The sequence below is a fragment of the Leptinotarsa decemlineata genome, unplaced genomic scaffold (genome assembly GCF_025532065.1).
Source record: "Leptinotarsa decemlineata unplaced genomic scaffold, Ldec_3_MD MMD2_tig00000010_RagTag_RagTag, whole genome shotgun sequence".
Taxonomy (NCBI): domain Eukaryota; kingdom Metazoa; phylum Arthropoda; class Insecta; order Coleoptera; family Chrysomelidae; genus Leptinotarsa; species Leptinotarsa decemlineata.
In genome coordinates, this window is record NW_027412538.1 from 4,518,250 (window position 1) to 4,545,947 (window position 27,698).

At 36.2% G+C, this 27,698-nt stretch overlaps 1 protein-coding gene across 1 annotated transcript; it reads right to left on the reverse strand.

The window, feature by feature from the left end:
* Positions 1-21,845: 21,845 nt before the first annotated feature.
* LOC141480803 (uncharacterized) lies at positions 21,846-24,750 on the reverse strand. The gene is made up of 2 exons (XM_074171288.1): positions 22,772-24,750; positions 21,846-22,709 (listed from the first exon to the last, which is right to left on the reverse strand). Exons 1-2 carry the CDS (start codon positions 22,921-22,923, stop codon positions 22,073-22,075), a joined length of 789 nt encoding a protein of 262 aa, XP_074027389.1. The 5' UTR covers positions 22,924-24,750; the 3' UTR covers positions 21,846-22,072.
* Positions 24,751-27,698: the final 2,948 nt, after the last annotated feature.

A 27,698-nucleotide genomic window follows, 5' to 3' on the forward strand; every position in this document is an offset into this window, starting at 1 on the left:
AACTTACTCTTGAATGTTTTGCTTGGTAATTGACGAAACTGAGGTGGTAGTAAATTGTATAGCCTGATACCGACATTATCAGTTCTCTTCAATCTATTTAATTCCTGTACAAGATCTGTTTTATGTCTTGTATTGTAATGATGTATGTCTGTGTGCATGGTATGTTTATTTAAGTTTTCCTTAATGTTTAGCAGATTTTCAAATACAATATCTGCTAAACATTAAGGAAAACTTAAATAAACATACTTAAATAAACATATCCATATTGAACTCATTAGGATTCGCTTCGACGATTTCTGTGATGAGAGGATCAACAATAGTCTCCAGCATACTCAAATATTGTTCCCTAGTTAAATTTTGATCAATAAATAGCGGTCGTACAATATAGTTCATCAATATTCCTGCCCAAACCTTAATTTTTTCTGGATGTTGGGTATGTGTTTCCGGAAAACATGATGATTGGTGTCATTCCAATAAAGACAATTTTGTCTTTGAACATTGATGCCGTTTAAAAAAGTGCATCCGTCACTGAAACAAATATTATGGAGGGAGGTAGGATGCCTTGCAATGGTTTCGGTCATGATTTCGCAGAATTCTGTTCTTCGATCAGGGTCATCTTCAGTTAATTGGTGTACTATTTTGATTTTGTATGGATGATACCTAATTCTCTTCAAAAGTCTCCACACAGTAGAAAGAGACATCTCACAAACATTCGCGACGGAATAAGTAGACTGTTCAGGATTTACTACCATCTCCCCAAATTTTTGCACTTGCTGTTCTTCTGGAATGGTCGGTTGACCTGGGGACTTTTTGTTATGTACACTACCGGTAGTTGTGAATTTGCATACAAGTTCCCTCAAATATTTTCTACGAATTGGACGATCCGGAAAACGTTCATTGAAAATCCTTTCGGTCTCGTGAAAGTTACGCGTCGCACCGTAAATAAAAATTGCTTCAATTTTTTCTCTTAATCAACCAGAATTGACCATTTTAGAGATTGTTGATATGGTACCTTCCTACTAGTAAAACCGAAAACTAAATGAGACAATTCTAAATGAACAATGACGTTCTTTGTCGTACTGACATTTTTTGTCGATTTTATAAACAAAAAATAACTTAACAAACCTTATCGGGATTTTCCAATTGCCAACTGGCAGATAAAAAGGAATATTTCTAGAAATATCTGGCAGATATTGATGTGTTAGGAATCACACGTTAAAAGGTAAGACTTCGTTAGTCCTTAGCTCGCACAAGTTTTTCAACTTCTGAGAGTTGTCGTTCGTATGGGGGCGACAGCTGATTAACATAAAAACAGAACAGACAGAAAAACAGATTTCATTTATCCAAATTTCAATATTTTTCAGTCGACTTGTTCAAAAAATAGAAGTGGAGGGACTTTAAAGAAATGCACTGAATATCGAAGTGGAAGACGTATCGACGGACTCGAAAAGATATCAACATCTGTTTGGCGGTTCTGTCGAGTTGTGTTATTTTCATCAGAAGGCCTGTCAAGAATAACACCAAATGTTTCAACCAGGACGTAATAACATCATTTCTATATTTTTTCAACAGCTTTCTACTGGGGGCCAACAAGTAAACTTGGACATTTTCAATAAAATATGGATTGGAGGATGCTTCATAGAAAAAAGGAGAGAGAGGCAATGGTGATGCAAATTACAAAGCTAAGAAAAATCGGAAACCTCCGAAGAATCACATTACCAGTATATCACTTTTGATCACTTGTACAATGTGCGAGTTCATAGAAAATAGTTGAGACAGAAAGACAACAATAGTATTATCAGGCAAAATGTTGCACCTGTCCGTATTCATTAGAAATATAAAGTACTAGCCATGTTCAATTGAAATCGGCACAGTGAGTCCAAAGTGACAGATCGGTGCTGCTGAAAAAGCTATTTTCCACATGCCATCTTGAGAAGGTTCTAGAAATACTGCACCCATTTTCAACACTTCTCACTGAATGAATGGATTAAATTGAAAAATAATCGATATTGTATTCAAACTGTCACTATAAAAAAATCAGAGTGTCATATTCTTCTATTATTTCCAATGGTTGGAAAAGTATCAAAATTGAATGTGCTGATGTGCTGTTGCAGCCAGATACGTCAAATACGATTTCCACCCTGCCTAATATGAAAATTTCCTGGAAATCGACCACGTTTGTCGACTTCGTCGATTTTGTCGAGATTTTAATTTTTTATGTCCACGTTTGTGTCAAATTCACTTATGAATTCAGCTGTTTTTATGCTTTTATGTTTGTATGCTGTCACTGGTTTCTATATTTTCTGAGCTTTTATGCTTTTCATGCTCGTATGCTTCCACCTGGCAGAACTCAAACGGTGGAATTAATCCCGATGAATGATTCTCAAAAATACATCAAATTACATTTCACTTAGTTGGAGTCAGGCAACGAAACTCTCTTTCGAAAATGTTTTTTTCACGCATTGAATCGATATATGTTCTGTTTGTTTCGTTAAAATCTGTTTTTCTGTTAACCAGCTGTCGCCCTCCTACGAACGATAACCCTCAAAAGTGGAAACTTGTGCGAACTAAGGACTAACGAGGTCATACCTTCTACGGGTTGGACGATAGGGAGTGGAAATCGATTGTCCGGCCTTGTGGTTCGAACCACCGTTTCGCAAAGCGGTCGACTAACTGACCCACCAGGCTACCATCCTACCTTCAGGTTCAGAGTTTAGGCAATGCTCCCACGTGTTACATCCTCTCCTTCAATATATATACAGGGTCAAGACCGTAGCCAGAAAACAATTTCGGGGGGGGGGGGTTCGTTTGGTGGAACAGTAGATAAACATTAAATATAAAAATAACGAAATAAAGAAAATTGTGTTACATGATCATATATGTATTAAAAAACCTTTACAAAATCAAATTTAGTTTTTTAGCATTCTTTGCAGCAAACAAATTAATTACCTGCTCGGTGTCGATGTCAAGTATATGGTTGATTGACATTTACGCCAAACCGTTCAGTCATTCCTGGCTTGTGGAGTTTCTACAATAAGTTTTGAGGCGTTTCAGAGAAGAGAAAGTCCTTTTAGAAGTACATGTGGAAACAGATAGTGTCGCCAAGATCTTTGGAAGTTTGTACGCACATTGCTGTAAGGTTTTTCCATTGTGTTTCGGGGAAGTTTTTTCAATATTCTCTTTCAAGCACCTGGTTCGTTTTGACAAGGACTTGATTAAATTTCTAACGGATTTCATAATTCCAATAGTATTCCCATTGAACATCCTCCCAAGGAGTTGTCCTCCTAAGTCATCGTCGATCCTGTCCTTTCCAGGAAGTTGGACAGGTCACTAGGAGACATCTCCTTTATATCGACAGGTAACTCGCCGAACACACACTTTCTTATTGACGATAACTCCGGACACTCGCATAGGACATTCTGTTCCATATTATGGAGGTGTTTTCTTAGTTGACAGAAATCCTACTGTTAAGCATATATTTTTCCTGGTCATTGCAAGAGTGCATCCTTTGATTTCATCCCATCTCTTTAGGGATTGAGCATGGGTGTAACGTTTGGCTGGTTCTGCAATTGTCGAAATCATCAGCCCGTAGGTGCCACTGGGTCCTAAAATTCTTAGTCCAGCCGCTTCCTTGTTTGAAGAGTCGGCAATGCGATTACCTTCACTGTCCTGTCGTGCCCTTGATTCCACCCCAGGAAAATGTTATTATCTATCGAGGCTTTGACTAAATCTTGGTGGCACTCTAGTACTAGCCCTGAGGTAACACGTTGTCTGTTCTAATAAGGCTTGTCTGCTATCAGTACAGATTGTTATTTTTTGCAAGAAATTCCTTTCCTGGTTATTTCTTTTGTGGCGATTGATATACCAGCCAGTTCTGTTTGAACCACGCTGGTATTTTTTTCCATTCACCACTCAATTCTTAGGCTTAGTGATCTGGGGTACGCTCCACATCCTGAGCCTCCTTTGGTTTTTGAGCCGTCTGTATATATGCGTATTGCATTTGTAGCGTCTGACTTTGTGTTCTGTTTTATTTGTATTTTGTAGCGTTTATTAAACACAAACCTGGGTACAATTGCGTTACTGGTTGCCTGCAGCAAGAATCGCGCAGTGTGCGCTTCTCGCCATAGGCTCAGCCTCAATTAACTCATACCTACTTCGAGGTTTACACCAGTCATGTCCAATCATAACATGGCCATTAACGCAACCATCTTAACGTACAGGTCCAAAGGGGACAGACCAGTAATTGATTCCATTGCCGCAGTTGGTGTTATTCTCATCACTCCTGTGATCTTTAAACAAGCCAACCGTTGTATTTGATATAATTTTTGGATGGCCGTTGCTTGTAAAACTTTCAGGGGGGATAAGTCCCTCTTGACCTTCCCCTTGCTACGGTCTTGCACAGGATAGACCACTGATTCTGGGTATTACGTTACTGAAAGTAAATATCTCTGTCAGTACCTAATTTGATACTATATTTCAATCACTGAAAAATAATGCCTGGACAAAAGAAAAAGAGGACTTGTTGACGTCAACCTAACCGTAAATTTCGAATACATATCAGCATTCATTTGGAGTACTAGTGTGAAAATAACCCGAATCTGGAAAATAGAAAAGAAAGTTGAATAATTGGTGTCTTACAATCTACAAGTGAAATCAACAAAAATATTTTTTGTGTTTCGATTGTCTCACAAACAGTTCAGAAGGAAAGGTGGAAAAATTGAATGTAACACCTTACCCAACTGATTGGGAATTGAATTTCATTAGTTCGGACTTCCATTGTCTGATTATATAGAAGGATTTGAAATCCCTGAAACAACTAATAAAAAAAAGATGACCCGAAGACGATTGTGGATACTCACAATCGGAAAATGGTGAAGTAACTTGGCTTGGAAGGTCTTAATTTTTTAGATATATTTTTTGTTCAATTGTTCCATTTTCACTTTCCACGGGTTATTTGCTTAACATAATTGTTATATTCATTCTTGATTTTTCTTTTTATCAGTTTTCCAGGGATTTCAAACCATTTTATATAATCTTAGACAATGGAAGTCCGAACTGATGAAATTCATCAAGAAACATTGTCAATCACCTTCAAACGAATGATTGGGTAAGCTAAGTCGTTTACCAGTTCGAAGGTCGTTTGTCGTCACAGATTGAAAGTTATGATAATGGATTGTCAAAAAACTTTTGGAGTATTTGGTCTGGTATCAGAGATATTTTATATTCAATTGATGAAATTAGTAATAATAATATTTATTGATTTCTTTAGGACATCCCAATATACATACATTATTTTAAAAATATATAAATAAATGACATAAATAACAAAAATGTTGAATTTCACTGGTTCGGACTTCCATTGTCTACTATATAAAATGATTTGAAATCCCTGAAACAACTAAAAAAGAATAATTGAAAATGAATAGCTGGAAATAACAATTATATTAAACAAAATAAACCTGAAATGAAATAATAGTGAAACAAACTACAAGTAAAAATATAACAATTGAATAAATAAAAATAAAGGAATGAAAAAAGAAAATAATAAAAAGTGTAGAGATTCCAAGTCACGTTAGTTCACGACGTTTCGATTGTTAGTATCTACAATCGTCTTCGGGTGATGAATGGACTGATTCCTCCGGGAGATGACTATTTATAGGTCGTTGAAATCCTTTCACTTATCCCTGCTTTCCATTTTCCGCTTCACTGGTTCCGTGGGAGATGACGGAGACAATGGAAGTCTGAAAACAGTGAAATTCATCATGAAACATTGTCAATCACCTTCAAACAAACAAAAATGATGATATGCATAATAAGGATATTACCAAACAAAAAAAGAAAATCAAGAATGATATTTTATATAGTTCATGAGTTTTTTTTCAATTGGAAAACATTTATTGAATCTTTCAACGAAAGTGTGAGTTTGCTATACTCATTCAAACCTTTATAAAATAAAGACTTTATCGTACTAGTCAAATTAGTTCCAGAAAGGTTAATTTTTTGGGAGATACATTCTCCTGTTGAGTGGTTATGAATTTGAGATCTATATATACAGAATTCTTCAAAATAAGTTGGAAGCAAATTATGTGTTAGTTTGAAAATGAATATCATTGCCAACTCCTACAATCTCTGGGAAACAGACAGCCACTGCAATATACTTAACATGTTTGATATTCTAGAATACCTACTCACTTGTAAAAAAATCCTCATTCCACGATTCTGTAACTTTTGTGAAGCCGATACCTTATTTTGGTCAAATGAGTATAAAAGTCTAGCACAATAATCAAAATGGGGTTGGATTATACGATTATATGATATAATTTTTGAGTACATCGAAAGCTGAGATGAATTTTTTGAGAAAAAAAAAAAAAAATATATATATATATATATATATATATATATATATATATATACAAAGAGAGATTTTATCGAGTGGGTATGATATAAAAATCAAAAATGAAACAATTAGTGGACACAACACTCCAAAAGTGGGACAAACCGCGGACACGTGTTTCTGGCTATTGGCCTCATCAGCGCGGTGCAGCCAAGTGTAAAGATGGGCAACACTTGTTTGCCGAAAGCAGGAAACAACACATATGCACGGAGTCAACAACAGGAGCCAACCGCACATTTGTGGTTCCAGTTAGAAGACCTAGAATTCCCAGGCTACATCTAACATGACCACGTAGGCAGCTATAGCTACCTGCGTGACATCCGGGTCCAGGATATGAATACAAAGAGAAATTTTATCGAGTGAATATGATATAAAAATCAAAAATGAAACAATTAGTGGACACAACACTCCAAAAGTGGGGCAAACCGCGGACACGTGTTTCTGGCTATTGGCCAGATATATATATATATATATATATATATATATATATATATATATATATAAAACAATCTGGTAACAATCGTTTATCTCTACATGCTCATATGCATATATATATATATATATATATATATATATATATGCATATGAGCATGTAGAGATAAACGATTGTTACCAGATTGAAAGATAGTCTCGTGATATTACCCTAGAGAATCCCATTATGACTCAAAACATGTTTTTGTTGGAATTATATTCGAACAAATGGATATATTCAATGATAGCTCCATCAGATTTTGAATGTTGATGATAGAAACCATCACTCATTCATAGGGTTTCTCTGAGGAGAACTTCCGCCTCGCCTTTGCTCAGATTCAATATATCATCTACATTGAATTATACTTCTCCTCCCCACAAATTGAATTTTCATGAAATGCACACAAAACAGACGCTCGGCTAGGATCATATATCTCCACCATAAAGGACGACGTAATCCTGTATATGTTACCCAAGGTTATCGGCTTTGTACCCGGTAAATAGCGGAAAGATAGCCTAATCCGGTACATGAGCTAAGTGAGGCTGATCTATCATCGCTCCACCCCATCCTTCTTCGACGAAACTCCGACATATTTACCACTTGTCTTGTCATATTATATTGCGTTGGTAGTGCTTTGCCCGTATCTTTGATTTAGAACATGATCTGTGGCAATAGTCAGAAAGGTACCGCGAAATGTTTATAGGTTACAATTCCAAATAAGGGTAGTCTTTTAAGAGGGCGTGGGAGCACGTGAATAAATTATTATCTGTCAACGATATTTTCATCTCTCTTCTTGCTTTACTCTCTCTAGCCAAGTTAATCAAAGACGCACGTCCCTGCTGGCGGGTAGCGGAAGTAAGCACTCGAAATAAGTACGACGGGAATAGCTTTTCTTATTGAATGCCCACATTCGCCTGTTCATCACTTGGCAACGCTGCGCTGGTTTCATTCGTTTCTCAGGGCGGGGTCGAATATCGCAGTGGCAGTGTGCGTTAAATAGTGAAAATACGAAAATGATGTGCAAATTTCAATTTTATTTTAGGTTTCTCTTGTTTGCAGATGAGTTTCTGATTCCAAAGGATATAGTTTTGTGAAAAAATATTTAATTTCTTTTTTTTTATCAGAATAGGTTTGTAAAATTAGTATATTTGATGCATTTTATGCTTGGCCATACTTAGAGAATAGCTATTTATGTGAAGAAATACGAAAAGTTCAATTATGTGTAACGAGCGCGAGTAGCGCAAGTTACAAAAAATGAAATCCTATTGTGTTACATACAAGATTTTTTTAATTTCATTAAAAATTTGTTTTCATCATTTTTCAATGATAAAGTATCGAATCTACAAATATTTTCACTAATCAAAAATGCCAAGCCAAGTTACTTCACGACGTTTCGATTGTTAGTATCAACAATCATGATGACTGATAGGTCTATAAGAAGGACGTTCCGTCCAGACCGATCATCAGCTCCAGAGACTCGAGTAGTTGTTTACAGCTGATTCTCGGCCTCCCCCCACCACTATGACGTATTAATTGCTTTTTTATTGGTTGTTGTTTGGTGAAGTTTTTTTTGTTGTGCAGTGAAGTCAAGGCGTTGTGACCTTGAAGTGTCTGGTGCATGGATCGTTCAGATTTTTTTTTCATATGAGATTTTGTGTGTTTATGTGTGTGTGTAGGAGAATGCACGGTACAGGGTTTCATCATGTGCTTGTTTGTCTATGTACAAACATACGTCTGCATACTTCGAAGATCCTCCAAGTAATAAATGCTCCATCGGTGTTAGGGCACCAAGTTAGTAGTGGAGTGACGTCACAGCAATAACCGTTCAACGGCTAGAGAGCGACATGTTCACTCCACGACGTGTGGCAGAGTAATGCGTATTCATCGGTCTGCCCTCACCTCTCCTGAAGCGATGAAGGTTCGCTCTAGCCCCGCTATCCATGGTGACACAACGGCAGCCGAGGACTGTTTGCCTAGCGTCTACCCTCTCCGAGACCGCAACGACCACTGCTTGCTCGTACCGGCAACTGTTATCGCATCAAGTTGGGAGATGGGCTTGGCTGTGACGTCAGGCATCTCTAGTGGATAGCAACTAGCAATGTGAATCTTTCACGGTTTCATGGTGGGGGTGACTCACACTGTTTAATATAAAAGAAATGCCTGGCACACTATGAAATCAGTAGACGAATATATCTGCAGCAGTTAGCAATTGGTAGAGTGTTATTCAGTTCGTAATAGAAGGAAGACGGTGAGTGTATTTGTCTGTTGGAAATTGTTTATATTTTCATATATATTTTCATCATGTCCGTTTCAAAAGTAGACTTGAATAAAATTAATAATTTGATTGTACAGGAGGTTGAAATACTAGAGCAAAAGGCCTTATCATCATTGCCAATTGATGAAGTGTACATAATTAAAAATATGTCAACTTATTCTACACGATTTGGTAAATCAATTTTATTAACTTTGCAAGATGTGAGCAATGATAAATTATTTAAAACATGGCTACCAAAACGTATTTCGTTGCAATTCAGTGATGACGATATATCTTGTATCAACTCATCAGGTGGTAAATATACGATGATGTATTTAGGACAGAGCCAACAAAGTTTTGCTGGCATGAAAACGCGATCTCTAGTCAAATTCAATATGATTGAATAATAGTAATAATTTATAGTGAATTTCTTTAGGTCATAGCTTACAAAGTTTTTTTTGGTGTGAAAACGATAACTCTAGTCAAATTCAATATGATTGAATAATAATAGTAATTATAATGAATTTCTTATTGTTTTATTAATATTCATATATTAGATGATAATTATATGGAAATATAAACATTACTAACTTAGTTGAATACACTCACTTTGTAACTACAAGTAAAATGGGAATGTGAGTATTATATCACTGAAAAATTGGAGGTTGCTTATTGTTTTTTTTTTTTTTGTTCGATTTCAGTTCCACCATTTAAAGATGTGGATGCAGTACGCAAGTCAAGATTGGGTCGATATTGTAGATCTCAAATCATCGGTTCAACATTTGTCGTCTAAATTGAAGGTGTTGGGTGATGGAGCCGAACATGCAAGCGTTTATGATATGAGTGTATGCTATGATGAAAAACAAATCGAATTATGCCTTCGTGATGCTGAGAACTATTGGAGTGGTGCAGAAGTTTGCAACAAATTTTTGGATAATGAATTGGAATTGTGGCAACTTTGTGAGGTTATGATTGAACTGAACCTAAGGAGATTCCTGTATAGCCTCCAACCATACTTGCCAGAATGGATTATTCATCACTTTGAATTGAATGATGAAAATCGAGAGGAAATTGAAGATGGTCGCGAAAATGATGATTATGAGGAAGAAGTTATTTTAGATAGTCTGTATGTTCCTGTGAATCATAAATAATGTCAAATAAAAAACTTTGTATTATTTTCATGTTTTATTTATTTAAATCTGATGAAATACAATAGAAAATGATTACAAAACAATAAATATGATATAAAATACAATACATGATATAAGTCAGTTACAAATAAAAAAAAAAAAAAGATCATAAAACAGTACATGATAGAGTGAAAAAAAAGTGTCAATATCTGCTATGAACTGAACCATCCAATGCATTGTATGTTAAAACTGTATCATGCAAAATTAATGCATATACTTTAGTGTTGTCTGGAAACTTGGTCTTCCTCGTCTCAAACTCAATCTTTATATCAATAGTTGATGATTTTGTTGCATTCGGTTGATGGGAACAATCGATGACGAATAGTGGATTCTCTCTAAATTGTCCAATGTCCATCAGAGGTTCACTCATATCTTTATCATAATAACTTCGCTGGAAACTCTCAAAAGCATAATAAGCAGGAGCATCAAGTTTTTTATCGAAATTCAAATTCCAACGCTCATATGGATAAACTTCAGAATTCAAGTATACTCGAATACTATTGATATCAGCAGTTGTGAATTTTGTAATATCTTGTGTTCTATCTTCAGATGTGGTAGTACTTTGGAATGCGATGATGACAAAACGAGGAGTTTCCAATGCGTTAGTTGTTTTGATGGCCCATATGTCTGAAGAAGTCCCACGTAATGATGGTAGTTCATAGAGGTCCCACATACGATACGCCAACTTGATTTTGGCATTCAGACCGCTTTTGTTTATTCTACTCAAAAGTTTGAGCTTGTGTTTATCATCTGGTACAATATGCCTTATTTTCCATTCGATTTTATTTATTTCCAAATCAGCATCAACCTCACCTATATATGAGTTTTTGAATGATCGAGCGATAATCAAAATCAATTCCTGTTTGGCATTCAAGATACTTTTGTTGTAATCTTCAGCAAAACCCATCAAATATTTCAGTGGTAGTTTTCCACTAAAAACATGACTGTTTGTATCCAAGATATCTTGCTTCAATTGTGAAAGTCCCCAACCAGATGTCAATAATGTGTTAGCATGAGATTGTCCAAATGATATCATGGTTTTCATTGTAGATGTTATCCCAGGTTTTCTAACAACAGCCACTTGTTCACCTCCCATTTCATAACGAATTTCGTCAAAGAGAAATGCAATTGCATTATTCGAGAGATAGCATGTTTTCGCTACATCTTTGGGGGTGAATTTACCTTCTATGTAAATGAAGCTCTCGGCAATATCTAGTATAACATCTTGATTATTGATTGCAATTCTGATTTCATCCGAATTCCTGAATAGCGGTGATCCATAGGGCTTATATGTGTGCTCATGTAAACTTATGAGAGAATGATCGAGCACTGGTTCATTGAATATATTCAACTTTTCATTGTTTGTTTCGAGCACCATTGTTATTTTCTCACTTTCAATCCAATCGATTTCAAAAATTTAAGATCACTCACAGACAGAGCGTTATGTGCTAACTGTTTAGCATACACTTGTGGAATGAGCTTCTTTTTATGCACACCTTTCTTTTTGATAGTGCAACTCGTTTGGGATTGTTCAATGCGATTTTGTCTATTATAAATGAAACCCATAACAACAGTTATTCGATTTTCTTCAATTCCAAAATAATGAAAATCTCTTCTTCACTTCCAAAATCGATAAGGTTATTTTTTTCATCCAAAAATACGCACTGTAATGTTGTGAATCAATTGACGACCTTCTGGTGACAGGCATATATATTAATACTGTGTGGTTCTTTAGTAAGATTGTAGCCAGGTTCAACATATATCGAATGAGAAAAGAATGTGGGATTCTTCACCATTTATATATGAACCAGATATTATATTGCAATCTAAGCGGATAAGTCTCACAGTTGTAATGTTTATTGGTAATGATGATTCATGTATCTGATTTGGTGGAAATATTTCATGAGCGAACCCCATCATTTCTGCTATTGAATTTGGATGTGTCAGATCAATTTCATATTTGGATCGCATTTCACATTTGAATGTATTATTATTGGCGTGTAGATAGAAAATATCATCTGCAACGACATCATTTGGTTTTTTATCATGAAACAATCTGAACATGATATGTTTCTGTATGACGGCATTGATCTCTTCTATTTCATAAGCACCACATGGAATTTCAATTGTCAACTTTTGGGGTATCGATGAGTTGTCATTACTGATTCTAAAACTAACTAAGTTATTAGCTTCAGTTATATTATTGATTGTATTGCATCCATAGAATCCCAAAAGTCCTAATCCATAACGACTGTTCCTATCCAATTCAATTGGTGGAAAAAAACGCACTCAAGACACTTGTCCCGACAGCTTGTAGCTCGAACTTTCGTGACATGACTGATGAATATTTTGAAACACATTTCAATTTATTATTGTACACAGCAACAGCACATTTGAGACAATTTACACTTTTTGGAAGGTGTTGTATTGTAATAAGTATCATTTTTTATTGATACAATATTCACATCCTCTATATTACAAATACAACACATAGATTTCCGAGGTATAGGACCGTCATTAACATCCGATTCTGAATTTTGATCGTGGTGGTGGTGCTCATAACAATATCTATGTTTCATTATATCGATGTCATCTTGCAGATGCTTAGGCAACTTTTCCAAACATATGCAATCTCATGTGCAACACATGCAAGTATCACTTCTTAGGCATATTTGCAAGCATCACTTTATCCATTTTTTTCAAGGTACCATATTTTGAAAACATTCTAAGTGAAAACCCCATTCCCTTGATAGCCTCCGATCCAGTTTTGGTGTTGAATCCATTTTATTTGGAAAATTATTTAGAGAGAAACTGCAAGCACAAGTGACCACAGAGAACTGTATTAAATTTCTGTTGTCGATCATAGTTATATTTGATTTTACATTCGAACATTTTCGAAAGAATCGAAGTCAATTCCAATGGTGGGGGTAGATCTCCAAAACTATCGAAATATGTGACTTCTTCCCACATTTTTTATATGCCACCCAATGTGTTCTGGTCCACTTATTCCATCTAAATTAACAATAGCTGTCTCGTTTTGTTTTGGACCTGAAGATGGTAATCTATCACGCATAAAAACACCACGAAAATGTGGAAATTTTCATTTTTTGTGCATAATAACTGAGATCGAGATCAGTAAGAGGCCTCTGAGGTAGGGGTTCAATTAGTTTTTTGTTTTGTTTGTGGCTTTGTATGGTTTTAAATATAGTCTAAACCTTTACGGTATGGTTTGAGATATATTCCACTTCCGCGTTTGCCTAATGCTACAGCCTCCATGGTTTTATTGTGACGATTGGCTTCCATTAAAGCGCTCTGCTGTGCTGGCTTTTGCGAATTCACGGCCTTGGTAATACCAGCAGCTGCTCCCGCCAAACTTCCTAGTGCGGATAGTCCAGCAAAAATTGGTATCAATGGTAAAAGTCCACCGATCTTGGGAACAGGAATTATGCGTGGTTGTGCGGATTTTCTTCTTTCCCCGGCAGCTTTAAGGTATTTACGTGCCGCTGCAATGCCACAGTGATAGCTTTTTTGCTATTATTCGTCCCTCACAAATTTATTGATTCCCACAGCTTTCTTCAATACATTTCGCACTTTATGGACTATCCCAGCACCAAATGCAACTTTTTTAATTTTATTTTTCTTCGTTTGTTTCCTCTTACATTTTTTCTTATTGGTACTACAACCCATGCCCATATGTCTTTTCGCTTTCATAATGTTGGTGACAAGTAATGCAGTGCTCTTTCCCCAATACTCGCGTCCTTCGATTAACCCTATCCCAAGCGCTGTATTCAAGTTCTTTGTCGGCTAAATGTCTTGCTGCAAGATCGGATGGATGCTTAGAATATTGAATATCGTGTTTTTTTGCATTCAATATCTAATTTATTGATTCCAGGGTCGTTACGAGCTAAACGTTGTTTCAATTTTGTACCCGGTCCACAGTATTGATAACCTCCGGTAGATGTAATTCGAAAGGAAGTTTGTTTATTAAATCATTAACAAAACCACAACCTCTTTTAATTTTACGATCACTTTCAATACGTCCGTATCGTTTGATGGTACACATTGAAATGAATAAGCTAATAACATTTTATATAGTCTCCAACCACGGCACGATGCGCATTGTAAAACAGAAAGAAAAGTTTGCTGTAGATAATCTAGATGAGAAATTTGGTTGTGGATTGAATGGACAAAGGGTATTCAGACATGGTCCACTACTTCCATCATCAGTTCGAGGACTCATTATAGGACCTTCAAATTGTGGAAAGACGAATGCAATGATATCACTATTAACACATCCACAAGGACTGAGATTTAGAAATGTGTATCTCTATTCGAAATCACTCAATCAACCTAAATATCAGTACTTGCGAAGTGTTTTGGAACCTATAAAAGGATTAGGTTTTTATACATTCAGCAATAATGCAGAAATAGTGGAACCCTCCGACGCTAAGCCTAATTCTGTTTTCATTTTCGATGATGTAATATGTGAAAAGCAAGATATTATTAGATCATATTTCTGTATGGGACGTCATAAGGATGTTGATTGTTTTTATCTAGCACAGACATATTCACGGGTACCCAAACAGTTAGTGCGTGACAATACCAATTTCATTATAATGTTCAAACAAGATGAGACGAATTTACATCACATTTATTCAGATCATGTTTCACCCGATGTAACATTCAAACAATCCAATTGATGTGTGTTAAATGCTGGGAGGACCAATATGGATTTCTAGTCATTGATAAGGATAGAAAAATAGATGAAGGTAGATATCGCAAAGGATTCGATAGTTTTATATACCCATGATCTTGTTTTTGGAACTTATTCGATCACTGAATATTGTAGTGGTCACTTCACCAACGAATTAAGCTTTAATTCAAAAAAAAGGGCATTATGAATACAAAAAAGATCCTGAAAATAAAAAACAATGAAATAAATTTGAAACGTCAACTAGTAGAGACAACAGAAGCTGTCAGGCAGAAATTCAACTCTATCAAGAATGATAATATTGAAAATCGTACGACACTTGAAAGATTGTATGAGCCCATAATGAAACATTGAATGTTTTATCATCAAACGCTACTTCTAAATCACCAGTGTTATCACCAAATCATGGAACTGTTCAATCTACTTCAAATTATCCCATGAGTACTCCAATAGGAAGAAAACAATCTTTGGTAGTGTATCATCTGTGAATAGTGACACGAGCACACTTCAAGACGATATGAGAACAACTCTATTCGAAACACCATCATCGTCCCACATCGATTCCTCGGATCCTGACATCTCACCTGTTATGAATGAAAGTGGTGAAGATGTTTTGATGAAACATTTGAATAATATAAAATCTAGAAATCCAGCATATGATGGAACATTTGGCGTACGTATGGATCCAATTACACAAAAGCTGAAAATGGGAAGTCTAGTGGTAATTTCAAAGATGGAAACATTTCATTTTGGGATGCTAATAAAGTGAAAAAATATGAATGCGCAGGTAGTCCAGAATTGTATGATATGATTTTTTTGAAGAATCCACAAGATGTTGATAATGAAGAAACTCGTCAAGTATATTCCAAAATATTGAAAATAACGAATGCTCCATATAAACAATATCATCTGAAGAATGGTTTTAAAAATACAAATTCTAAAAAATTTCGTGAAGTTATCAAACCTCTATTAGACTCACGACAATATCAATAAGAAGTAGAAGTAAAATTGGTGGAGCACTCAAACGAGTGAAAATGGAGAAAATATATAATTCTAAACCTGTGAATTATGTGTACTGGAATTCACCGAAAGAGTTAGTTGCTCGCCTACGACTATTGGTAGCTTCAAAGTCAGCCGGACATACCGGACATGATAATGAAATAATTTCAATAATTGAAGAATTACGTGAAGAAGGTATAATATATTAACATATTCACATGTAATGATCACTGTCATCATCATTCAATGCAGTAACATTATCACCTTTTCTCTTTAATCATATTGAAATAGAATGACTAATGAAATAAGTGATGTCAAACGACAAGTTGTTAATGAATTACATAAACCTGCAAGACGTAATTTTCGTAGAAGAATAACCACCATCAAAGGTTTTGCAGATCTATGGCAAATAGATTTAGCTGAACTGCAACCTTATGCAAAAAGTAATGAAGGATACCGATATATACTTGTAGTGATAGATTGTTACTCCAAATATCTGTGGACTGTAGCAGTTAAAGATAAAACAGGTAGTACAGTAACTAATGCAATGAAACATGTACTGAAAGAAGCCAAATACTCCCCCAAACACATACAAAGCGATCAAGGGAAAGAATTTTTCAATAAAAGCTTCTCATCTCTCATGCGAGAATATAATATCAATCATTATTCAACATTTAGCACAAAGAAGGCAGCTATAGCAGAAAGAGTGATTCGTACAATAAAGGCATGGCTCTACAAGGAATTTTCGATGAGAGGTCACCACAAATGGCTTGATATTCTTCCAATTATAACTAGTAGATATAATAATAAAGTTCATCGTACAATAGGTATGGCACCCATCAATGTTGATTCAACAACAAAATTAAAATTCAAGGGTATCAATGGAATTGGAGGAAGACAAAGTAAACCAAATTCCAATTAAATGATATTGTACGTATAAGTAAATACAAACATATTTTTTGAAAAGTCTTACACTGCGAATTTTACCACGGAGCTATTCAAGATTGTTAAAATTAATAAAACCATCCCAACGACTTATAATCTTGAAGATATGAATGAACAGCCGATTAGAGGATGTTTTTACGAAGAAGAGTTATTACGAACCGAGAATCCTGACGTATATCTGATTGAGAAGGTGTTGAAGAGAAGAAAAAATAAAGTATATGTAAAGTGGTTAGGCCTTCCTAGCGAACAAAATTCTTGGATTGATGAATCAAATATGGTTTAAATGTATATAATAGTGACTTTTATGAATAAAGTAATATTAAAGTTCATTATTGTTTTCATTTCAATTATAAGTATGTGAACTGAAAAATATTGCAGCGGTAAACATTGCCCCAGCCATTCGCAATGTTCTGTGTATACCAAACCAAATTAATTGTATACTCCATTCCCGCTTTATTTTTCAACTCACGATATTGAAAACACATTATCATTCCCAAAACTAATCGCCGTCACTTTGAAATGCAGTATCCAACTCTTTTTGCCAATTATCTCTCACTGATAATGCTGTCTCATAAAGCTTAGTCGACTCCTCAAGCTCAGCCTGAGCTTGCATTCTCGAACGTTGATGGAATTGCTTATCTTTACCAATTTTTGAACGGAGTTCATCAGCATCTTTAGACATTCTAGCCAATTCAACCTTCGCTAATGCAATCTTGGCATCTAATGCTTCAAGAGTTTCATTATTAGCATTAATAGCTCGCTCACTCTTTTCAAGTTCAGCAATAGTCATCTGTGCCTTTACAAGACGGCATTTTGCTTTCCTTTTCATTTCCCCAAACCGATGGAGGGGGCTGAAAGAAGATAGCGGTTCAGCTTTCAAATCACTCTTCATTTCTTTAGGAGTACCTTTTGGCTTCCTCTTCGATCTGTCACTTTTCGTTGCGGGTTTTTTCTGTCGCACAACACTTTTGGATTCTTTCTTTTCTTTTAAGTCAGTGACAATCGATGAAGATGCCTTAGTAACCTTCCTCTTGATTGTTCTAGATTTCTTATCAACACCAAGAGGAAGGTAGATGAAGAGTGTTTGAGTGATGATAATTGCGAAACGATCGGATTTTCAATAATAATTTGCTCATTTGGTTCTGGCACATCTGCAAAGTTAACGAAGTCGTTAATATCAAAATCATTTATCGAATCTTGACTCGATAAATGTAATACTGGAATATTTTCAAAATCAGTCTGATCGATATCAACAAGTGGTGAACCATCTTCAGCAATCAATAGCGGCATAGAGCTCATGATTATTAGGTCTGAGGAATGATATGTGATAGCAATAGAATGTGGATAGGAAAGGTGATGATGTTACTGAGACCTCACCATTTATAGAAGAAAATAAACTAGCGCATGCGCTCTTTCATCAACTGGCACATGCGCTCTCTCACTAAACTATTCACGCATGTAACAATCTTTGTCATTTAAGAGGAAAACTTTGTGTTGCATGCATGTATTTTTAAATGTTAGAAAATAATACAAATAAATTCAAAATATATATATTTATTAATAATAGAGGACAATAACGATAATAAAAAATGAAAAATGTTAATATGTCTCTGTGGATGTGGAACGTTCTTTGACTCTATTCCTCAATAGTTGTTGCTCGTGCGTCAAACACCAACATTGAAAAAAATGGATTCTCCTATTGGGGTAGAGTTGACCAACCTTCTCACACAGATCCCAAGTACTTCTACATGCATTGCATACATGATTCCAACAATTCATGGAATATGTATCACAACGCAAACAACGTTGCAGTGGAGTTGGAACGGCAGCACAGATACCACAAATATTTCTACAGATACCTATATTGTTAAATATTATAGGTTCGGAACACTTCAGACACTGTAACTGTTGTTGACGATAATCCGATTTTGTTCGCTTCGGTGGATGAGAAGGAGGCGATAGTTGAATCCGCAACACGCAATCACTACACATACCAGTACATGGATTGATTGAATCCTTAGGTCTACTTATTTGACAAAAGTAGCACACAATAGCCCCTGCAATCATCATTGGGTAGACACACACTTTTGGTTTTTCATTCCACTCTTTTGGAAACGGCATTTACTAATTCGATTAGAAATATAAAGAGATGACTTACAGAAACTCTGAATGCTCTCTCTATACCTACGATCTCTATTTATACAAATCAACATCATGTGGAAGTATAGTGGGATAACTTCTCCTACTATTCCACTCTAAACGAGTCAAGTGGGAGTCGCATCACCTCCTATATAAGTTGACTTGCAAACCTAGAGTTCATTCATTCACTCTCTACAACTGTGAGCAAACAACAACAAGATGAATTCTGCAAAAATAAATGCTGCATTAAATAGAATAGCTGCTGTTGATGAAAACAATTGGATAGACGAATCAGATGATGAGGATGTCAATGTTCCGCTAGAGGAAGTAATAGTTGAAGCAGAAGATGTTGGAGTCGATGAAGATGAGATAGACGAAGTTGAAAACGAGGCCAACCAAAGCGACGAAGATGATGACGTGATGGAGTTTGAGAGGGTCATGGATGAAGAAGGAGATGATGAAGGGATAGAAGCTGACACAACTGAAGGTGATGGTGCTATGAGGATCGGTATGCGAACACTCAATGTCAGTGAGACACTGGAAGATCCCTTGGATTTGTATTGTGCATTGGATGCATACGTATTGATCAGCACAATAGATGGAGAGAACAAAAAACTATGTTGGTGCTGCTTTCGGTTTTATTCGCATAGAAACAATAATGGAGGGTGGTATGCCCATGTCAACACCCACAACACTGTCTCAATTATGGAAATGGGGACAGAATTGGTGTGAAGCTTGCGAGAGGCCACTAACAAAACTTCACCCGAGTATCTACATGTATTATATGTAATAATGTCCAACCTGTGGCACAATAACCGTGGACCTACTGGTCAAAAAAAAAACAACAGCCCTTTTCAGGGCTACATTATTCACACAAACAGTAGTTAGTTGTATTAGTATTCATAGATTATGTGACAAATGAATACTTTGATTAATAAAAGTCTAAGTTGGAAATTTGTTAGTCTTTGAATATCTATACATTATATGACAAATAAATTACTACTTTGACTGAAAAGTCGAAATTTGGAATTTGATAGTCATTGAATATCTATGCATATGATGAGTACTACTTTAAATGAAAGTTGAAGTTGGCATTTGTCAATCATTCATATGCATATAATGATGAATACTTTCACATACATATATTTCGTTTGAGATTATAATGTTAACATAATGTTAACAATGGTATGAATCTGTTTCTGTTTGAAAGTATAATGGTAGCTCTGAAAAGAGCTATTTTTTTTATTGTTTCAGTCTTTAATTGTAGCCCTGAAAAGGGCTGTTATTTTTTTATTAATCCATGCAATGATATGGACTAACGCTCCTCATCATCAGAAACAATAATTATGGTATCGTCATCTGAATCAGATGATATACTAATGATATCATCCTCATAGTAGTCATCTGAATCAGATGATATACTCATGATGTCGTCGTCGTCATAATCAGCTGAATCAGATGATATACTAATCACATCATCCGCATTATTATCGTCAACAGCATCTATGTCGTCCTGAATACCTTGTTCCACTCGTTCTGCGAAATCATCAGGAAGATCATAGATTCGCTGCAGAAATTGAGCGAAGGTTGTACTCAAATGATCAGACGTTGAATCTATTTCATGTACTTGGATGGGTCCTGTACTCGACATTGTGGAAGAATGATATAGAACTGGGATTGTTGCTATATTTATATTGGAAGAAATGAATTGGAGGGGGTGAAATGTAGAACAGTGTTTGAGATTCGAAAACATCAAGAATGAAACTCTGAGCGATTATTAGGAGAAATTCTAGTGATTATTATGGAAAAAAAACTAATAAGAGGGAGAGGAAGGGAGGAAGACACTGCCCCAGCCTCGCAGTGCCTCGTGTACACCAACCAAAAGTGTGTACTCCGTGGAAGGAAAGGAAAGGAAATGATGGACGAGTAGATGATTATATGTCATCATCGGAATTGAGGACATCATCATCGATTAGGATTGGGGATGGCGGAGGACTATCCTCGATGAGGATAGGGGATGGTGGAGGACGTCTAACGTCAAGCTCGTCATCAGCATCATCACCAGAGTCGTCGTCGTCATCATCGTCGTCGTCGCTACTCATTGGGACAATGTCATCATAAGCAGGGTCCCACCATCCGTCAGGATCTGGATATTCCGAGTCATCCAAGTGTCCTTCGTCACTGCCAGTGACATGCTGAACTTGCATCCTGATGTCGTGATCCCGGTATTCGTATGGCGGACTGTGGGGTTCCGTGGTGGAAGAGACAACCTGTACCTGGCTGTTATCCCAGTAATTGAAGTTGTACCCCTGATCGGGCAGCTATAGGGTTCGGAGGTTGAATCGGGTTCCATCTCGATGCTAGCTGATCAACTGAATGTTTCATCAGATGATTTCTACTTTTATACTTTCGAGAGGGAGTGGGAGAGGAGTGGAACATTGAGTAGGGGTAAATTGTAGTGTGACATAAGACATATTCAATGAGTAGGGGTAAATTGCAAAGTGACATAAGACATATTCAATGAAAGAGATACTTGAATGGATAAAATACAAATGAAATATACTTGTCGATTTCACTATGAAACATGTCTATTTTTTTATTTTTTAAATTTTCTTCACATGAAATTATTTACAAGTGATTAGAGAACACAAAAATTGATGTGAGGTATTTGTCTAGAAGAACTTGGAATTGAAATAAAAAATAATAATGATAATAAGAGGAAGTGAAGAAAAATGCTCCAACCATCGCATTGTTCAATGTGTACCAAACCAAAAAACAGTGTACACCCTTTATTTCACTTCCTTTTCCTTTATTCAATATAAACTTAACAAATATAAAACTTAAAACTACCATAATTAAATACTCCTAACTAACCTAAAACTAATCTTACATTTACACTTCATCTACAAAAAGAGTGTCCATAACTGTCACTACTTTTTTGTACAGCTCTATCGAAGAGGTCTTTGCTTTACACCTTTCCTGCAGAGATGCATAATTCCGATCTATTTCGGCCATTTCCTTTTGGAGTTTCCCTCCGTCGGTTATCCATTTCAGCCATTTGTCGCTTCATGGTAACCAACTCGGCCTCGCTAGATCGGGCAGCTCGTTCTGCTTTCTTGCATCTCTGCAGAAAAACACTCATCTTTTCACTAACCTCTCCGATAGGCTGTGGCACCAACACCTCAGGATCCGCCGGTGTCGCTGGCAGCGGTGGTAGTCGCGTCACCAACGGCGACAATATCACCAACTCCGGAGAAGGACTCCTCGGAATTTCCACTGCTGCTGGTGCTGCTGCTGGTGTGGAGGCCCTCTTACGAGAGGTCGAAAAACTACCTGCATAAGGATTAGTCCTATTGCAAGTAGCTCGGTACTTTGAAATAGGACCAACCTTTGCTGCAGGTCGTTGGCAAACCTTCTTCACAGCCCTGACTTCCTCCTCCTCCTCGAATAAGTCAGGGCTAGAAGATCTGCACCTAACTCGCGAACGCGAAGTGGTTGGCTGGTCAACCGTCACCGCTCTCGAAGATGCTGCCTCCTCCTGGTCAGCGGACACCGGCAGAATAGACGCCACAGCATTATTCACCTCCTGTGTATTGGTTGCCATTCTGAAAAAGAAGAAATAATACAAAGTTAGTTGATATAAAAATAACATTCCTAATTTACTTACTCAAATATCAAGTTGGTCGTTGGAACGTACTGCCTTGTTGTGGAGTGGACTGCTCTCGATGAGATGACTTCTCGAACTGAATGTTGTGGAGTGCTCTCCGGAGGGTATCGACTTCGATGCGTGAGCGGTGGGAAAATGGTGGGAGCGCACATGCGCGATGAGGGTAGGGGTGTACATGCGCAAATGTTGGGAGTCGGGGGGGCGGGGCTTCGGGGAGGGGAGGGGCGGGGCTTCGGAAAGGGGGCGGGGCTTCGGAAAGGGGCGGGGTATCCGAAAAGTTGGTGGCGACGGGGGGGGGGGGGGGGGGGGGGGGGGGGGCGTGGCCCTAACGGGCCCCGCCCACTGCCTGGGCTCCGCCCAGGTGGGTGGGGCCTCCGGCCCCAGGTAGGCGGGACATCTGGAGAGACATCTACGCCCTCTTCGCGCGCGCGTTCGTAACATAATATGCAACCGAACACCTAACCTAACGTATTAACGTATTAACGTAACCTAACCTAGTACGCTAACCTACCGCTATGCACCGAACACCTAACCTATCGTATGTATTAACGTAACTAACCTAGTACGCTAACCTACCGCTATGCAACCGAACACCTAACCTAACCTAACCTAACCTAACCTAACCTAACCTAACCTAACCTAACCTACAGTAACTATTAACCTAACCTAACGAGGGAATACTAACCTAACACCTAACCTAACGTAAGTATGCAGCTAACCTAACGTAGCTATTAACCTAACCTAACGAGGGAATACATTCACCATGTTGGTTCCATTAATACATCATCAGTTGGTTTTGGTTTTGGTTGTATTATTCTATGATTTGGATTAATGTTCAGTCCTGGATATCCCAGTCCACCTGATGATGATGGCCTGACTTTATAGTTCTCTCCAAAACTTCTTTATGGTTTTTCTCCAATACTTCAACTCTCTGTTCCAGTACATCATACTTTTTCATTGTAGTCCCTGTTATGTTTGACATAGCATCAAATTTTTTATTTGTAGACGCTGTTATGTCAGACATTTTTATGTCTACATCACTTGTAAGTTTGTCAAATTTACGAGTGAAAGTTATCCGAGCCTCTGCAATTTTATCGTTAAATGCTTGCCGGGCGTCCCGAGCAATATTGCCTATTGTGGATTGTATTGCAGCTTGTAGGGCTAGAAGTATAACTTCCTTTGCTCCATTAATTTCCCCCTCAAGATATGATACAGTTACACAATCACTCTTGTCAATTGGTTCACTTGTATTTTTCAATATTTTCCTTTGCATGTCATAATGACCATCTTTTGTTAATTTAAAACCATTCCCAGGAGGACCTCGAATGACATTACCACCCCATTTTCTTTTTCTACCAAACTTATCGATTGTTTTAGACATTGTGCACTCTACGATGATTCTCTTCAAACTGATATTTCTGTCATTTACATTATACTATATATTGCAGTAATTGATTAGGGAAATAGAAATAATACAAATAAAATTTTAATCATTTTATATTCATTACAGTAATACATATACATACATACATAATACATTAATATCACATTACTTCTATCATATATTATTAATTATAAATGGCTACATAAATATCAATATTGAATTTTCCGGTTTTGAAGATATTGAATGATATTTCAATCATTGATCTCGGCAGATAATAAATTAATCAATTGATCCAATGGAGTCTCCTGAGATTGTGATTGTTGAATAATATTACTTATCCAACGAATGTTCTCATTTGGATCGTTTTCATAAAATTCAATATCATTATGACCCCAAGGAAGAGTGTGGGTAGTATTCGGAATGATAAATCGTTTATCATCGTGATATGATAATGCAACTTTATTTTTTAATTCAGTATACATATCATGTAACACGCTTCTAAATGAATTCATCTTTCTGAATATCATACCACCTTGTTCGACGATTTTTTGATAATCTTCGCATGTCAATTCATTCTTTATTACAGATCGTTTAACCCTTTGGCTTTCTTAAATTCACCATCAACAGATTTCACATAATATGCTTTAGCACCTGTACCATAAAAAACTCATGATTGGATCATTTGGAAATTCATCTTTGAAGTTACCCAAGACTGAACTTGTTACTGGAATATTGAATTGGTTAACTATACTGTAATTGGATGTATCAAATCTACTTATGTTAGTTTTTATGAATTCATAAAAATTTTCTGTGTTTACTTTAAGAATGAGCGAGTCGGTATCTGTGTAAAGTAAAGAGACATTTTCATCAAAGTGTTGTTTGATGCATCCATAGAAAAAGTCATACATGACTGTTTTAGATAATTCTAATATGGAAAATCCCAAATATAATGGTTTATCGTAATGAACCTTCACTCTACCCAATTGAATGGCAACGAAATTATCAGTGAAAATTGAACAATTTTGAAATTTGGTTTGGCTATGAGAGTGCTGGCACCTATATTTTTCTTTATATTTTCCCAATGTGTAACGAGTCTAACATCAATTCGATTATCTACATTCTCCATTGTCTTTCCATACACCGCATTATTCATTAGTTTATAGAAATCTTTAACAGATTTGTTGTTAGACCTATTACGCATTTCAGTATTAAGATCTATATAGGGTTTCATCCAGCATGATTGTTTGAATTTCAATACTCTATGTGTATTCATTACAATCAATCCATTTTTGACAGCTTGCTGTAGATTCCTATAATGAACAATATATTTTCTTTTATCATTCAAATTTGGAATTAATTTGGGAATTTTCGATTGTGTACGAGGTGGTATTATTTTTTCGACTAAAAATGGAAGGTCAGAATGTTTATCATGCAACTCTTGTGGATAATGAATGTCCACTTCAAATACATACCCATACGGACTATCAGTACTCACATCCATCACATCGAGATTAAGAATTTCATTTGGTGTCAACCATGTAAATTCACTTGTTGGTAGAGGTTGTGACATACTGTGACCGTATAGATTTGTTGCATCTAAATATGTAATGAATGTGGAAGGTTCGTTGGGATTATAATTGGGTAAAAATCTATTATTTGCTATATGTTCCTCTCGCTACATTGACTAATTCCACCTCGTATACCTTTTTGAAAAAAGTGAATCATATCAATGTCAGTTAGTAATTCCAATTCAACATTAGTGAACTTCAACATGGCATCCCATGATAATCCAGGTGCAGTGTAATATTGTGCCGGATCTAAGTTATATATCTCTAAACTTGTGGTGCGGAAGTTTTCAAAAATATCACATAGTAGCAATACATCCGACTTCAAATACAAATCAGAGTATTCCCCCAAATTCTGACACTCGAATAAATTCCAAACTTTTCTAGCCCTATCATAATCAGTTTCCGATATATGTTCACAATTGAGTGTGTCATAAAACTGATTTTTTGTCGGAAGTAATGGATAATTCAATTTGTCAATGTCATCAACAAAACTATATGGAAATACACCTTTCTGTCTCATCAAATTGAATTTCTCAATTTGTGGGAAATGTTTGTGCATCTCCAAACATTGATCGGAGGTCAAGTTTGCACCCAACTTCTCCAACGAATTAGTCATAAATTTATAACTATCGATAAATCTCATTTTGAGATAATTCTTCCTAACCACACCATCTTTATCGGTATAGCTGTGTGTAAAGAGATGCTTCGTGAAAGATATATATTTCTCTTTAGTTTGCGGGATAACATCAACTTTCTCTTTATTCCTATACAATTCTTTTATGAATAAATGACAATCATAACCACTTAAATTATGAAAAATGATAGGTATGAAGTTTGGTATTTTGAAATTTAAATTACATTTCGAGTGAGCGGCATGTGATCTTTTCTTTCCTGTGACATGACAATGATCTCTTACTTTGACGTCACCATCAGTAAATGCTTTATTACATATACCACAAGTTCTGGCTGCAACAAACTGTTCTTCTTCTTCGACAGTTTGTGTATCCATTGGTTTAGGGTTTCTGAGATGATTTTCATGTATCTCTTTCAAATCATCTTCAATGCTACTCACAAATTTCTGAGCTGCATCTACACCCCTATATGTAACAATTTTGTCAAATCATCATTATATGAACACTTTATCAAATAAGCAAATGAATATGGGGCATGTTTGAATGTTTTAATCGTGTATGAACTTCCAGGATTTGGCTCATTCACATGAATCGGTTTAAGCACTGATTCAAAATCAGCATACACTACAAATGGCACCCTCATTTGCCTCTCAAAGTTTTCAAACATTAGTTTATTTTCCGCAACCATTCTACCATATTTATTGATCTTTAAATTAGTAGTTGGTGTTGTGGTACTAATGTGATTACAATCATACATATTATGACGTAAAAGCAATCTCTCATCAGAAAAATATATCAAACATCCGTCACAAAATATTTTTTCTGTCTATGAGCTGATAGTTGATTAGAAACTAATCTTGAAAGATCTTTGATCCAACAATAGTGACCATTACCGGAGTCATCAGTTATAAACAACAAATTGACATGTCTCCGGAGTCTTCTCTGTGAGTATCGCAATGGACCAATCACTTCATACTTCATTTTACCCTTCTCAAATGTACTCTCTAAACCGTAAACATTAATTGAAATATCATTCCTATCTTCGAATATTTCGATACTCTTATTATTAACTTTAACCGGAAAATCCATACCTGTGACATCTAAAACAGTGGAAAAATGTGGATATGACGTAAGTTCGGACACTCGACTATCTGCAGGATATAATGCTGATGTTATAGCCCAAGCAAAACAATATTGATCTTCATTACGAACATTCACAACAGCTTTCTTCCATTGAATACATTGAGGCAGCTTCACATATGAACGTCCTTCCAGTGGACTGTATTTATTAATGTTGACCTCGAGAAACAATATTTTTTCACAAGTCCAACCTGAATTATAAA